Source organism: Nomia melanderi, chromosome 4, assembly GCF_051020985.1.
Source record: "Nomia melanderi isolate GNS246 chromosome 4, iyNomMela1, whole genome shotgun sequence".
Taxonomy (NCBI): domain Eukaryota; kingdom Metazoa; phylum Arthropoda; class Insecta; order Hymenoptera; family Halictidae; genus Nomia; species Nomia melanderi.
In genome coordinates this window covers 9832113-9848146 of record NC_135002.1, presented here as the reverse complement: position 1 = coordinate 9848146, position 16034 = coordinate 9832113, and the positions used below count along the sequence as shown (strand labels likewise).

Sequence of the window (16034 nt, the reverse complement as noted above, 5' to 3'; positions counted from 1 at the left end):
AATCACTTTTTTCTAATTAAATGTGGAACACATTTTATTTGAGAAAAACAAGATTCAGTGCAAGTAAGTACAAAATGAACTCAAATATTGCCGATGGTCTTTTTCTAAATTTATTAGTCTTTGCAGCACATCTATATGCTCTTGTTTAATAGTTTCATCACTTAACCGCTTTCTGATTTCGTCTACAGCCTTGTTCATGTACGGTAAGTTGAACTGAAGAGCTTCGCTTATTGCCCTCCTAGCCTTGTCTTCCACAGATGGATGAACATTCGTTATTTTGTTTTCCATAACTTGTGAACTATTTTCAGGTTTCACCTTTTTCTTTTTGTTTCTTTTCTTCTTTGTAATGCTTGTTTCGGAATTTATTGTATTTTCTTGCTGTGACTGTTGTTCATTGTTATGTTTTGTAGTTACAGTGTTTTCTTCTGAGTTATTCTCGGAAGTTTTTATTTCCGTACAAGACACATTATTTAAATTAGTTTTGTCAGGTTGCATTAATGTATTTGAACATGATGGTGGTGTTTTAGTTGATATAACAGTTAAGTTTGATCTGACACTTTTGGATTGAACTCGTTTTACAGTACCTTCCACTGTAGTATTATTTGAGATGTTTGTATTACATGTTAATTCTACAACTTTTATGGGATAAACATAATTGCATTCAGTATTGATAGTTTCTCCTATTTGACATTCTTCACTTGGAACAACATTATATGGATTACTATTTGACTGTTGAACATTACTTGCTGAAAACGTTTCAATAGATGTTACAGTAGGCTTTTGTTTGCTTTGTTCGTTATTAACTTTTGACAGTAATGTATTGTTATTGTTTGCATTGGTACTTTTTTCTCTTTGTCGTAACATTGATTTACAATTTTTTAAAGTTGCGATAAATCTTTCAACAGCCTTTTTCTGTTTCTTAGAACTTTTATCCTCAATTTTCTTATTAGAATATCGATGAAGAAACCTACGTAATTCTGGATTTGTTAACGTACGCGGTAGAAAAAGCTCATTGTATGTGGTAACAGTACGTAAATACCATTTATCATTGAAGTCCACCTGACCGCTTTTTGAATTCTGCTTTATCCTTATTAATTTTCTCATAATACCTCGTAGACCTGTTGCATGCCGACTTAAGGATGGCTTCACGTGAGAAATATATATTAATTTACCGCATAAACTTGCTATCTTTTCAGAAATATTCTTTAATTTAACAGGATCACGAACCTCCAACTTTGACTTTTTTAATTCCTCTATTTGTTTGTATAGAGTGTTAGGGTCACGTAAATTCTGTTCCATTTCGATCCATTTTGTAGTCAAAAATTTAAACATTTGTGTACTATCACGTGGAATATCTACATACAGATGTAACTGTTTTCCTTCATCTTTCACATTTAACCAAAACATGAAAATATTATATATGTGTGTTGGATTACCAGTTGTTGATCGTATTCTTATTCGCAATTCACCATTTAGAGAATGATATATTAAGATTTCAAATTTCACTGTTTTTATCAATTCATTCAAGAAAGTAGGAGGAAAATATTTTTTTAAATGATCAAATTGTGATTTTTCAAGTTTTCTATCTACTTCCTGGCCATTAGGTTTTGTCGTATGAAAAGTACCATATGAATATAAAATGTAGTTGCTTGGAATATCAACTGATCCTTGGGGAAACATTACATTTCTACATTCATTTTTTTTAGATGTTTTACTTCTAACCAATGGTATGATATCTTCACTCATAGTATTTGTTCTTATAGAATTTTCACAGCTTGGTCCATCTGTATAACTTGATACAAATGCTGGTGTTGGAAAGTGCTGAGACCACCGGTAGTCGTGACACGTAGAGGAATCATGCCCACGTTTAGTGCAATTACAACAGTAAAGCAAATCTGCTGGTTTCATAACTTCGGATAAATTTTCTGGGATGTTTATTTCAGAATTGCGCGTCTGAAATAAAAAAATATTGATATAAATTTTATATTATCGAATAAATTATATAAATATTTATATTATCGAATAAATAACAAACTGACTGTCTGATGAAATCTTCTCCAGAGATCAGGACACTCTGTTGATTTGTGTCCTATAGCTTTGCACATATTACAATATAATGTACGACAAAACTCACAAGTTTTTCTAAATGTTCCTTGCTTTTTACCACACTGTAAAGTATTAATGTGTTATTATAAGATTATAATACAATATATTTTATATGAAATATATTCGAACCGTGAGGCACATTTTTTGAGGACATCGTGTTTCTGTATGTCCCTGAGTACCACACATGTGACAGCGAGCAGGTTTGCGAGGATATGGACAATTATATAATTGGTGGCCCGTTTGATCACAATTATTACACTTGACATTCCAAAAACGATTTTTCCTTGAGAGATTTGGTATTAAATCTTCATCTAAAATGGCCCAGAGCCTTGGGTCCTCTATAATGTATTCCAAATATGAAATTCTCAAATTTATAAAATCTGCATTTATAACAAGCGGATTCTATAGTTGATCCCCATGTAATTTTAAAGAAATTTGTCAAGCAAATGTTTATTACAGTTTTTTAATGATTCAATTGTACATTTCATAACTTTCAAGTACGTGGAACTTTATGGAACATTTTCAGTTATTAGAATGAAAAAACATTTCTTTTAACTCATCTTTGCAAAACTTCATAAAAATTCCAAAAGAATCAACTATAAAGTTTACATACAAGGACAGGATACAAGAATTTTTAGAAACGTACTTGACATGTTACTTTGTATTTCTTGCACATCAAAATTTTCTTGACCTCGAGGTTCATTATAAAAGGTTTTGAGACTCTCAGACATTGGTCGAAAGAAATAGTCTTCCCAAACTTCTGATTTATTTTTAACCTTACCCTTATGTTGATCAATGTGTTTTCCAGAACATTTATCTTCAATATATGAATGCTTTTTATGTTTTGCATTAACAGAACACTCATTATCATTTTCTCTTTGTCTTTTTCTACTTGAACTTGCTTCATTAGAATTTTCAAAATTTGTCACATCTTCCATAGAACAAATTAATTTTTTGTTTTTATCTCTTTCATATACAATATTACTATTGTTAGTAGGTTCCATTGGTAATTGACATACAGATGTATTATCCTTTTCATTAAGTAATAGCATTTTAGTCTTATTGAAATTTTTGTTATATAGTGTACTTGTAGAAGGAGATTTGTTTTTCTCAGACACATTCTCATTTTTATTGTAACATTCTAATGTGTTTTGAACATTTTTACTCATTTCCTTTATTTCCTTAATAGTTGATACACCCTTTTGAATTTCTGTGCAATTTAACATTATATCTTCTGTTATATCGTTTATTAACCTATAATTAGCAGAATTTGTCTCTCCTAAATTAGTAGACAATGTTTTTTCATTATATTCATTTTCAATTATAAATTCTTCTGTATCAGTGTTACTACTCACTGTATCTGATTCTTCATCAGAATCTTGTAAATTTATGACAGGTGGTTTTGGTTTTGGTGGAATTGGTACTTCTAAAATAGATTTTTCAGAATCACTTTCTACATCTGATGATAACAATAACACTTCTTCGTTAAAATGATCAGTTCTTCTCTGTTGTTTCTTATTTTTAGCAAGTATACTGTATCTTGAGTCACTTTTGGTTTGATTCATAAAACCAATACGTGTATCTAACTGTTGATTTTCTGTATTGTTTCTCTTATCTTTTTCTTTTTGTTCTTTTTCTCTCAAGCTTATTTCCTTTTGTTCTTCTAACTTTTGTAATTGTTGTTGTAAATTCTGATATTTTTTCTGATACAATCTATTAATGAATGATTTTGAAAATTCATATTTTTTTAAAATATTATCATGATCAGAGTTTGTTTTTGCAACATACATTATTTCTTGGAGTTTTTCAGCATTGTTGTCAACATGGCATATTGTTGACTTCAAATAAGATTGAGCTATGGATTCATTTACTTCAACACTTAAATTCGTGGATTTTAATTCTTCTACTTCGCTTTTGTTCTCTACTTCTGGTTTAATGGAAACATCTGTGTTTATATTACATGAATCTAAATTATCAATTCCCACTCTTTGATTTATTAATCCTTTGTTATTTTGTGACATCTCAGAATTTCCTTGAGAATGTTGTATTGTAAAAGGTTTTTTAAAATTACTTTTGTTATTTATGTCCAATATTTCAGTTTGATTTTCAATATAAATAGGCTTAACATTACATTTATTAATTTCTTCAGTTAGTACTGAGTCATTTGTTGCACAAACATTTTTATAATCTCTTGTGACATTATTTGTCCAAGAATTGTTACTGAATGTTGTACTAGTATCCACTCTGTTATAAAACTCTTCATTGAAAATACTAGGAGTTTCCAACTTAATGTTTGATTTTGTATCCACATTTTCTATGTCATTCGAAGCATAGTAAATCTTGGCATACAAATGAGATTGTAAATCACGGTTAGCTTCTTCATCATCACTGTTTTCAGCTTTACAATAATCTGTAACATTAAAATTAACTTATTAGGAATACGATAATGTAAAAACAGTGAAGGTTATATGGTGTTCTTACCACGAAATATACTATCTTCCATATTTATCTGGTTATTTAGAACAGCAAATCTATTTAAAATATTTCAGGTATTTAAATGACAAAATATAGGAAGGAAAAAAGACACCTGTTATTGTTTTAACAAAGGTATTATATATTTTTAAAGATCACATGTGCTTACATATCGTTTGAAGACCTACATCTTTATATCCCAATTACAGCATCACTGCACAGTTTAGTTTATTCTCTATATTACACAACAATCCACGACTATCTCTTCTACTATATCGTTTCTCTTTTATTCTGCCAAAAGTAAGATCGAAGAAAAAGGTTCTAGTTACACGATGGTTTCCTTGTTCTTATGCGCCACTATTCGAGCAGCGAACAAAATAAACATTACAATCTTCATATGAACGAAAAAGATTCTAGAGTAGAGGTGTTTAACTGGTGCCTGCGGGCACTATAGTTACATTCCCCTTACGAAAAGTTACCCTCTTCATACCTACTTTTACCTGTTTATTCAACACACCATAGAACTGCTCCCATACACAGTCTGGGGTAGTTTCTTGAGAAGAAGTAGTAGGGAAACTGTGACAGCCCCCACTCTGTTTCATGTTATTAGCGTGAGGGGAGAAAGTAACTATATCTCTATCAATGTTTGGTTAATCTTAAGTTGAACAAATCACTTGATAGAGAGTAAAACATTACCTGCAAGTAATGTTATATAATTTGTATACTTATTTACAAAGAGAATTTAAATATATTATACGAAATATAAATGCAAAGAGATCTATAGGTACAATATTAGGAAATTTTAATTTATTCAAATTTACAATTAGAACAATCATTTTGAAAGTCCCTAGATTTTCCTAGTACAGGTCTGAAGATTGAATCGCTCGTTTCGGTAAAATTTGGCAATAGTGCATCCGATCAAGTTCTTCTATAGTTCGCGATCAGTGCAGTTGATAAATGAAGGATTTGTGTTTGTCAAGGTAGTTTTGTTTACGCGTAAATTTTCATTCGGTATCATCTTCGCGCGCGTTTTGTGTGTGCTGAGAGGTAGATGAAGGTGCGTAACAGTTTCCCTCAGGTTTCGTATTAAATTCGAAAGGTATGGAAATTCTCGACTTGGAGAAATGTATTATAATGCGAACGCTTGTCGTACGGAACATACGAACTATGTAGGAAAGAACGATCGTTGAAAAATGGAAAACTACACAAACAACCATTTGAAATTTGCATTAAAAAGTTATAATCTCTTTTAATTGGTTCTATTGAAATGAAAAGTAAGGTTATTTCGGATACACCGATCAGTCTTGTAATCTACAATTTTATTTCATAGGTTATGGAACCACTTATAGTTACTCACAAAATTTAGTATACATTTATAAAAAGGAAGAATTGAATAATTGCTGGGCTTTATGCAGTTTCTTTATTACTTAAATGATACAATTAGTCTTGATTTTATTATGGAAAGTATGAGACTGTTACACAGGTTATATGTTGTTTTATGAACTTTGAGTGTTTTAATGAATTTATTTTGGAAATATTTACATACATCTTCATTTATCAATTTTTTCATGACGTACTACCGTTTCTGAAACTGTAGCAAAATGTTTCTAGCAACATAGAATTTTTAATTTTTAATAATGTGTCTGATATTATTTTTCATTAACATGTACTGAAGTTGCTTTCGATTTGTCATAATTATATATTTCAGCCCTTGTAATCCAATATATTTTATGCTATTTTAATATTTTATATTATTCATCATTTTGTAGACACTAAATAAGTCATGTTGTTGACAAATAAGTAATGTTTTGAATGTACCATTGTGTAATATATAATTTTATAACACCCTTAGTATAAATACCTATTTTTCTTCATCCTAATGCTATTGCGAGGATTAATGTAAAATTAAAAGATTATACATAGGTTCCTAGTAGAGGATTTCCATACAATATAACTAAAAGTAATGAATAGAAACATGAACATAGAAATCCCAAATTTATATACAGTTATATCTATGGATTAACATTTTACTTTTTTTCGTCTTTGTTTTTAGTAACATTTAATTATAAAATATAAATTGAACATTAATTTCCTTAAATAATTTTATTTGTCTTTTTTGTTTTATAGAAAGAATATTTTATATTAATATGCACTAAATTTGTTGAGTAACTATGTATGTAAGAAACATATGAAGGATGAAATAATATATATTCTTTTTAATTCAAAAATAATAAAATTCTTTTACTCTTGTATAATAGAATATAACAATAGTCATACAGGTTTGTATGAATGAAACTATTAAAATTATTTGTTATATTTTTTTTGAAATCAAGAGTTTTTAGTATTCTATTTTAAAAAAACAGAGCTTTTAATTTATCTAATGATGAAAATAGTATACTTTTTATTGAAGCATTAAAAATATAGTTACTCTTATGTTACTTAACTTTTCTAGAAGTTTAAATTACACCATACTTAATTTTTATAATTTTTATGTAACATGAAGTAATTTCCTTTGTAGTAAAATCTGGTAATATCATCATTTTCTGAATTCCTTTAAATAAGAATTTCCAACTTATCAAATAAAGTTTATGGTTTTTCAATATCAATATATCTATTATATGTTGATTGAGAAAAGGAACCTGAACGAAATGTAGGTTTAATTGGTCAAAGTGGGAGAAGGCATACATTTCTCATGTGCATTCTTGGTATTATTGTACTATTTATCAGTACCATAAACAGATTCTACAGCAAATATTTTTGTGTATTGTTCTAGGTACCAATTTTCCATTAACGTATAATGCCTTATTTAGAAATATAAGAAAGTTGTATTTAATATAAATTTCTACACAAATGTATTAATCAGTAAAAGAAAACTTTTCCCAATACATCTGTATTTTAATGTATTACATTGTTCTTGATACTTAGAAGTACTTTTATTTTCATGTTTAGAGATTTTTATGTTATAAAATTTTGTTTTATTGAAAAATTTCAAAAATAATCCATGTTGATTAGACTATAATTATAATTCTGATTTGTCTTATGGCATCATAATATTTTTTGGATCTATTAAGGTGTTATAGGGTATTTTTGAAACTAGACTATAGTTCTTATGTAATTATTAAACTGATTTATTAAATTTTTTCAGGATTTAAGATGTCCCGCAATCACAAGGACAAATATGAAAACTCTAACCCACGTCGTACTCACACTTTCATGTCCACGGAGGATGCAAACTCTGGGAAGAAATCTTATTGGCCGGAGTTGGAGATAACAGGCAGTATAAGAAACTTGAGCCCAAACTTATGGCAGTTAACACATTTGACAGCATTGTATCTCAATGATAATAGTTTGCAAAGGATACCATCTGAGATTGGTCGATTGGTCAATCTGCGTGCTTTAGATCTCAGTAGCAACAAATTACGTAGTTTGCCAGCAGAACTGGGGGACCTCATCTACCTCAGGTATAACTTTCATTTAAATTTGTTTCATATTATTAAATAAATATTTAATATAATTATATAAAATTAAAATAATATTTATTATACAATCGTTTTATGTTTCAGAGAATTGTTATTGAATCAAAATTACCTTCGTGTGTTACCGTATGAATTAGGAAAGTTGTTCCAATTGAGAGTGCTTGGACTTCAGGGTAATCCACTTAGCAAAGAAGTGATGGCATTGTATGGTGAACCATCAGGAACTCACAAGCTGCTGTCATATATGTTGGACAACTTACAAGGTATGTAAGCATGATATATTTATGATAAGTAAATAAAGTGATAATACTGTCATGTAGAGATACAATTAGTTAGTTCACATTGGAAAAAAAGAAGTTTTTTTAATCAGTACCAAAGAAAATTTAATTCGTTGGGCGCTAGTTCCATGGATAACTGTCAGGGCCTCTAAAGAATGCAGTATGTGGGCTAGTGATCCTAAGAACACTAGCCCTGATTTCTCAGTATTCAGAATTGCAAGGTGTTTCGACTGAAGACTACTGACTACTGACAAATTGGATATTGTTTTCAAGATTGCATTACCAGTCGCTGGGTAAGGAAGTGCAACAAGGGAGAGCTGCAAGTAGAAGCAGAAAAATTTAAGTTTAAAATGGAGATGGGTTTACATAGTTAAAATATTATAGTTAACTTATACAAGTAATATATAATTACTAACAAAGGTACATATTAATTAAATGTGAGTGGTTAAATTGCTATTTTAAGGAATATAGCCAGGAGTCTACTTGCTGTTATTACATTAATATGTAACTTCCTCGAAAGGTTTTATATTAAAATCTATATAAAGGGCATTGAATGAATGACCCGTTATACTAGTGTAAATTTTGAGCTTATCCGTAAGAATTACAATATTATTCTAGGATTTTCTAAGTACACAGGGATGATATAATAAGATTTGACCTTAAATAGAAATATGTAATGTTGATATTTTAATGGATTTTTACAAAATAATAAAATTTTAACTATTAAAGCCATTAATACATAAATTTGAGTCGTATATTTAATTATTTATAACGTTTAAAGCTGAAGTTCTACGATTGTTGAATTTAGTAAATGTTAAAAGAAAGTAATGCTTTTCTTTTTTTAAGTGATAGTAACTAAAAGTAATATAATTGATGTCTACTATGAATACTGGTAGCACTAAAAAGATAGAATTTGCGTTGCACTATGCAGTAAGGATAACTTATTTTAGAAAGATAAATCATGTTAAAGGAATATTTGATACTGATATGCTTCCATTTGCGTTCTTAATTATAAGTGGTCAGAATAATAGATTCTAGATCTAGAGATAGAGGGTCTGGAATTGGTCAAAACAAAAATTTTAAATTCTTAAGGAATATCTTGAGTTTCTGTTTTTGGTACGTCGAGAGGAAAGTAAAGTGTGTAATTTTATAGTTTGTGTAAAGCATGTATAAAAGTATATAAGCGGTTGATCATTTTTCATATATCTTAAAATAACATAACGCATGTGCAATCTGAGCTAGTAGATTATGGGTGATCTCATCGTATATAATTAACGATTGAATTTTAAATAAAGATTTATATGAAAATACAACGAATCAATTTCTTAAATTTCTGGTATTTAAAATTTTCTGTTAAACATAACAGATACAATGTATTCAACTTTTAAAGGATATTACTCAGATAACATTCACCAATTTCAATCAAATGCAACGTAAATGTAATAGAGAGTTTGAGAATTCACAATTAAGATCACAACTGATGAATTATTTGATTCCACACGTCGAACGGATCCCACGTGTTTTCCACGTGTCAACGATTGCTATCTGAAATGCATAATATTAAATAACCAAATGTGAAAAGTTGTACGCAAAAAATGAGCGAATCTTTTTAATTTGTTTATAAGCGTAGCTACGATACCTGTCAACTGCTTCTTTTTCTACAGTACGAATATTATGAAAAAGAAGAAGGTTCATATCAATAAGTTCGCGTTCACCGTTATTCAGCGTGAATCCTAAACTGTTATTCCAATAATTCATGAAACGGTAATTCTTTGTAAATTACTCTAATAATTTCCAATATCTTGTTATTCGAGGGGCCCAGTATCTTCAGCGTTAAAAAGGGTTACAAACGGCGGTACCCGCGTTGTGTTCAGTTGCGAAGATGCCATTGAATTGGATCGGTCTTCGAGGATCTAGGGGATTTCGTTGAGCTCGCTGTCGCTCAGACAGTCGGGCTTGACTCATGAAGACCTTTTACCGGCTTAGGGAGCACATTAGTGCCCACATAATTTCATTTCTTTTAACTCCGGGGTCAAGTGGGTGTGCCAGGGCGCAGGCGTGCTAGGTGTACGGGTAGTTAGACCGAGTAACGTGGGGGAATTGCAAAGGGGTCCAGAAGGGGAGGCGTACTTCTATCCATTGTGTTCCACGATTTTTGCCAGTTACCCAATTGCTTGAAAGGTCTCGGCTGTACCATTCCATTTATCCATTGTTCTCCGACTTTTACTATTCGTCAGCGTGCCAGTCATTTCCTGCTCTTCCAGAGGATATTCCCTTGCCATTGTCGCCCTTCACCTTCTCCGCACTTCTACTCGGTGTATCGGTGGGAAGGGGGTTGTTACCTAGTACATCTCGAATCAAGCTGAAAGGGCAAGCTTATCGCGGACCTAACGACGTGTCCGCGAACCCTTTGCAGGAACTTGAAGAAATCTGTGGTGGTACCGGTTGGGATGCTGGGAAATAATGCCGATTATCAGTCGAGTTAAGATTGGGTTGTTGAGATTGAGTAATCAGCTGGCAATGAAAGTTTTGTTGAGTTTGATACGCGCGAATGTTATTTAGTTCATGTCGATTAAGATAAAATGTAATATTAAAGTATAATAATTTTCTGATTTTCGACGTTATATATTTACCGCGACATAAGTGGAGTCAAAATTTAATCCGGACTCGATCTTCACTCGGTTATCCATCGGTAAATCCTAAACTTTTATCCGTTAAAATCGCGTTCAACGAGAGACAAATATTTAATGACTTGTTGAACCTCGAAAAGGAAAAAAACGAATATTTTATATTTATTATAATATTTATCGTTTCACACGGAAACTATAAAAGTTCGTTAAACAGAGTGCATTAAATCGTATGCAATGAAATCTGTCATAGATATTCAGCATCGGAAAATATCTGACACGTATTCTCTTTATAGGTGGCCATATTCACGTTTACGGAGTGAAAATGGCTGCCGAACCTATTCTACGGAACCTCTTGGAAACTGAAGCAGATAGGGAAAAAATGTCAAACATAAAAATTGTTCACTTTTTTTATGGGCAACGAAGTGACGTAAACAACATTTTGAAAGATTCATGGACGACGGTAAAACAGCCCAAACGGCCGAGGATCATTCGTGATCGTTCTCTTAAAAATTTGATTCACCCTAAAAGTCCCGCGAAACGGTGCGAATAAAGTTCCTCTCAGCCATATTATTTGTACCTAACAAGACAGCAGTCGTGACAGGTGTCTCCGTTTTAACAGCTATTAGCCTCCGACGATTATTTCAATCTTCTTTAATTGCCGGCGTGCATAGTTAATCGGGGGGATAGATTCGACGAGAGCTCCTTATAAATTGGTTCGAACTTCCTCCTACCGTAACCGTATAACTTCCTGCGAAACAGTTATCGCAATGTCTACATTTGTTCCTCAATGGGAGATTCACGGCGACGATTTAGCCTGCCCCGGCTCCGATGATGGAGCCACCGAGTTTCTGGATTGCACACAATCGAATAGTCGTTACCTTTGCCAACATTAACCCTTTTAACGGAAACTGAACCGAACACGCCGGAATCAGGGTAGAGCGAGGCTTTCTACCGTATTAGCTTCGGTCTCCTTAGGCTAGACAAAACTTTGCTAGATCTCTAAGTCCACTTTAGCTACAATCTTGTCTTAACCTAGACCCAATTTCAGTTTCGCCCTAGAAATAGAACTGCTCTTTAGATACGACACTGATGAGTTCAGATTATTCGTTTCGAAGATGTCAAACAGAATTCGACAGATATAAACTTCCCTTCTTGTTCCCTCGAATCAAAAGTAAATATTATCGTATACATTATAAATAGTAATGTAAATATTCAATGAACATGGAATTCTCTCTTATAGATTCTGTCAAATAAAGTGATACACGTAATATTGATAAACAGTGAAAGGGTGCTTCTATAAAAAATATTCACATATCCGTTATTTTTACAAGCTTCCATATTTTGAAACGCAGCGAAAAATAATCTGAGAGGTCTGTGTTTCAAGGGAAATAAATACAACTTAAATCGATCCATGTTCTCTCCGAGTATGATAATCCCTAAATAAATTTCCAAAGACAAATCTCGCTCAGGAGTGGTTAAATTCTTTGTAGTTATTAAGCGTGCATTTAGATAATCTAAAATAATCGTAAAAAAAGATATACATAGTACATTAAATTGAAACATCAAACTCTCAACACTAGGTCTACGGAACGCGTCAATTTGACGAATATTGAATTTTATAAGCATAATCTAGGAAATAATTAGATCGACTTCGATTGATACAATTACACGAGTATATATTCTAATTGTCTATTTTCAGACCTCTGATCTCCAAGATCTAAATGACCGAACTTGAACTTTTTAGGAAGAACAGAATACACCATAAATTTCAAACTACAATAAATTTCCTTAAACCTAGAGTTAAATCCAATTGCTCTCACTATTAAACGTCTCTCAAAATTGCGCGTTCAACGACGAGATTCCACTGAATTCGATTCGCCGAACAAAGCGATCGCGATAGCCACGAGATCTCTTGAACAAAGCTGCCGGGAATTCAAACGCGACAAGAAGAAATCCCCCGAGGCGTCTCACAGTTTTGTTTATACGTCTCTTATCTATTTCTTCTTTTCTGAAGGATCACCGTTTCTTTTATTAGGTAATTTTCTCAAAGCAGAACATCTGCTGCGCGTGCACACGGAAGAGTCTTGTTGATGGTTCTCGGGCGGAGGGCTGTAGAAAGCAGAGAAAACGCTTGTCACGAACAAATAAGAAAATGTTCGTTTCGTTATTACCTGCTGAGGAGGAAGGGTCGGGTAGGAGCGGAAAGAAAACTAGGTCTCGCGTCGCCGGGACAAGTGAAAGGGGTCCCTCGGTCCGAAAAAAAAGAAAACGCGTAGAGAAAGAGGAAGTAAGAGGGAGAAAGAGAGGGAAAGAGAAGGAAAAAAAAAGAAATTACTCGCGATTCACTAGGCTGCCCACTGCCCCTCACCCGTATAATTACACGGGGGGCTTCGGACTCGGGCTCCCTGTAATTGAGGACGAGCCTGAGAGGAGAAAGTGAACCGCGGTTTTGTGTGTACACCGTGGAGAGGGCTCGTATGATTCATTCATTATTCGGTGCATACCGCGTGCACGTGGTCAGGCGTCGAACACGCGTCGCGAATCGCGATTACTTTTGCCGATCGGTTTGTGCCGGCCGGTGTATCACGAATATACCGTGGAACTCGATAGTCCCGTGTTTGTATTCGGTTTGGGTGTTTCGAAGAATATTTGAATGACTCCGAATAGTAGTCCAACTACTATTCCCGAGTTCTCGAGGGTAAAAGGCTTTTGTGAAATGTTCTTGGGTTAAACACAGATATTACGACGTTATGGACGATGTTCGTTATTGCTAATTATTAACACTAATAATCGTGACGTCGATATTAAGGGAGAACGTTTCGTTTTTTTCTGTTTAGCGCGAACTAGCAGGAAATATTGACGAGGAAAGTATTTCGGCAAATATTTTATTACAAAGCGTTTGCGATTTGCAATGATTTCAATTAACTGATCTCCGGTTACTGTTATTCACGTTACACAGGATGAGTCCGTCACAGCTACGGTAATATTTCCTTTATTGACCCGCATCGCTCGAACCAGGTTTCACTATTTTCAAGTCCGCCATTAGCCATTAAAACGCTCGATACCAACGCGAAGTATCCGGAGTATAATACTTTTCGACAGCAAAACGGAGCAAACGTCGTGTTTTACGTTTAAATCAACGACGGTTTAATTAGTTTCCAAGGTACGTTCGGTCCACAGAGAAGCATAAAATTCAGAAAATATCAGGTTGCAAAAAGAACGCCGTCGAATTGTCAGTTCGCTCGGAACGCTCGCGGTATTAATCGATGAACTCGGTTCCAACGTTGGAATTACCGAACAGCGAAACGAACCTTTTCGTATATTTTTACGGAAATTACAAGGGCTCGTTCGTTGAAGTCTCCATTCGCTCGTATCCCGGTCGCGCGTATCGTCGAGCCAATTTATTTAACAATCTCGCTGAAAGAGCCGCCCGTATATCTTTCCCGTAATCGCGGAAAAAACAGAAAACCGAAACTGATCGTTTTGAACCATCTGACAGTTCCAGTGTCGAACCGGACGATCATTGAACACTGTACCCTCTCCAGGCAGCAACTAAAATTTTAACCGACGATTAACCGAGTCCCTATCTCAGAATCTAATTTTATTCGCCAATAATTGTTGGAATGTTGTTTTTCATTAAAGGAACGCGTAATTTTACGATTACAATTTTAATCTGCCGATCTCTGGGGGGAGGATCCTGTCCATTGAAAATGTTCTGGTGAATGCGAGTCGATTGAATCGCATTACCGCCGAGCGTTTCAGTTTATAAAGTTCCCGTACACGCTTGAATACATTTAAATGGACTTGGCCGATATAAAAGCAAAGATCGCGTTTACCACGTTTTTATAGACGCCCTGCGCGACTCCCTGTGTTTCGCGTCGGAACCGCTGCTGCCGTCGCCGTTCTCTGCGGTTTTTTGCGAGCCGCCGAACGATTCGGACGTGGGAAAGCGTCGAGTGTTTTCAGCCGGAAAACTCGTTTCCCGCGCTTCCCCCGGCGCCGCGTCAGTTGCTTCTTTTTCAAAGTTGCACGCTTTTTATCGCCCTCCATCCTCTCCGGCAGTTCCTCAAAAATTACTTCGTTCGTTAAGTTGAAAGGTTTGAAACGAATCGCCGTTCGTCCTCGTTTACGAGGGTAATGCTGCCTTTGGAGTTTCGGAGCCTTCATCGGTTACGAATCACGGGGAGGGAGCAGCTGCGCAACGTTAATCGTTTGTGTTCGTTAGGATCCGTTTGTTTCGGCGATTTTCCTGAAAGTCTTTACATAATGGGAATATTTCATTGAATTCGCGTGCTTTCGAAGTGTCTAAAAATTCATTTAGTACGTTATGAATTCACGTTCTGTAAGAATCAGGTGAAAATTCAAAATGTGAGAACGACTGGGTTAATAAAGTGTGAATGCAAGTTTCCCACTTCTTAAGAATATCAATCACTTCTAAACGTGGTGTAGAATAAATCACGAAACAAGGAATCAGCGAAATCCATCCCCTTTCCGAGGTCAATAATCACTTTCAAACGTATTGGCTAATCAAGTCGTAAGACGAGCGAGCTAACGAAATCGCTTTAGCATAATATCTCATTAACATTCTGGGATTGTAAATCACCTCTGAAAGTATGAATTAATACGATACCAAGAAAGGATATCTCAATCCCAACCAGTCAAGGTAACGGTGACTGATTAACACGAGGCTTACGCATTTTTATCGCACAGTTATTCCATTGTTTCTAAGAAAATCGATGCTCGTTTAGATTCTAGAAATTAGGGGTTCAAGAATAGACTATTAGAATACATATTCATCCAATTGCATCAATGAAAACCGACGTGACTACCTACCAAATAATATTTATAAAATTCGATATGCGGCAAAATGACCTAAACCTACTATACATCGACACGTGATGTATCATTCAAGTAATTTGGAAGCTCCGGTCATCGGTGACTACCATGCCAGTCATAGACGACCTAACCCAAGCCGCGCGGACCGTCCAAAATTGATTTCCTCTCGACCAGATAAATGGTGACGAATCGTTGCCCGAGTCTGCTGGCGTGTCTGGCGAATGTCTCTTCCCGTT

At 34.0% G+C, this 16034-nt stretch overlaps 2 protein-coding genes across 7 annotated transcripts in view; one reads left to right on the top strand and one right to left on the bottom strand.

The window, feature by feature from the left end:
• Nucleotides 1–45: 45 nt before the first annotated feature.
• Nucleotides 46–5138, bottom strand: LOC116429614 (uncharacterized). Of its 4 annotated transcripts, none has more exons than XM_031982741.2 (6): nucleotides 4748–5138; nucleotides 4588–4637; nucleotides 2753–4516; nucleotides 2236–2444; nucleotides 2040–2168; nucleotides 46–1953 (listed from the first exon to the last, which is right to left on the bottom strand). In XM_031982741.2, the coding sequence occupies exons 2-6, from the start codon at nucleotides 4607–4609 to the stop codon at nucleotides 55–57; spliced, it is 4023 nt and encodes a 1340-aa protein (XP_031838601.1). In that variant the 5' UTR covers nucleotides 4610–4637; nucleotides 4748–5138; the 3' UTR covers nucleotides 46–54. The 4 variants fall into 4 exon arrangements, with proteins under 4 accessions (XP_031838601.1, XP_031838602.1, XP_031838599.1 ...); XM_031982742.2 differs by having other exon boundaries at nucleotides 4767–5138; XM_031982739.2 differs by having other exon boundaries at nucleotides 4588–4935; nucleotides 5073–5118.
• Nucleotides 5139–5475: 337 nt separating this feature from the next.
• Nucleotides 5476–16034, top strand: part of twin (CCR4-NOT transcription complex subunit 6-like twin) — a 460925-nt gene continuing 450366 nt past the window's right edge. For 2 of the 3 annotated variants that reach the window (XM_076366642.1, XM_076366640.1), the window contains exons 1-3: nucleotides 5476–5635; nucleotides 7724–8039; nucleotides 8142–8317. In XM_076366642.1, coding sequence (XP_076222757.1) covers nucleotides 7732–8039; nucleotides 8142–8317 — 484 coding nt within the window. In that variant the 5' untranslated portion in view covers nucleotides 5476–5635; nucleotides 7724–7731. Of the gene's footprint in view, nucleotides 5678–7723; nucleotides 8040–8141; nucleotides 8318–16034 lie in introns of all 3 variants that reach the window. The other variant, XM_076366641.1, reaches the window with a different exon arrangement.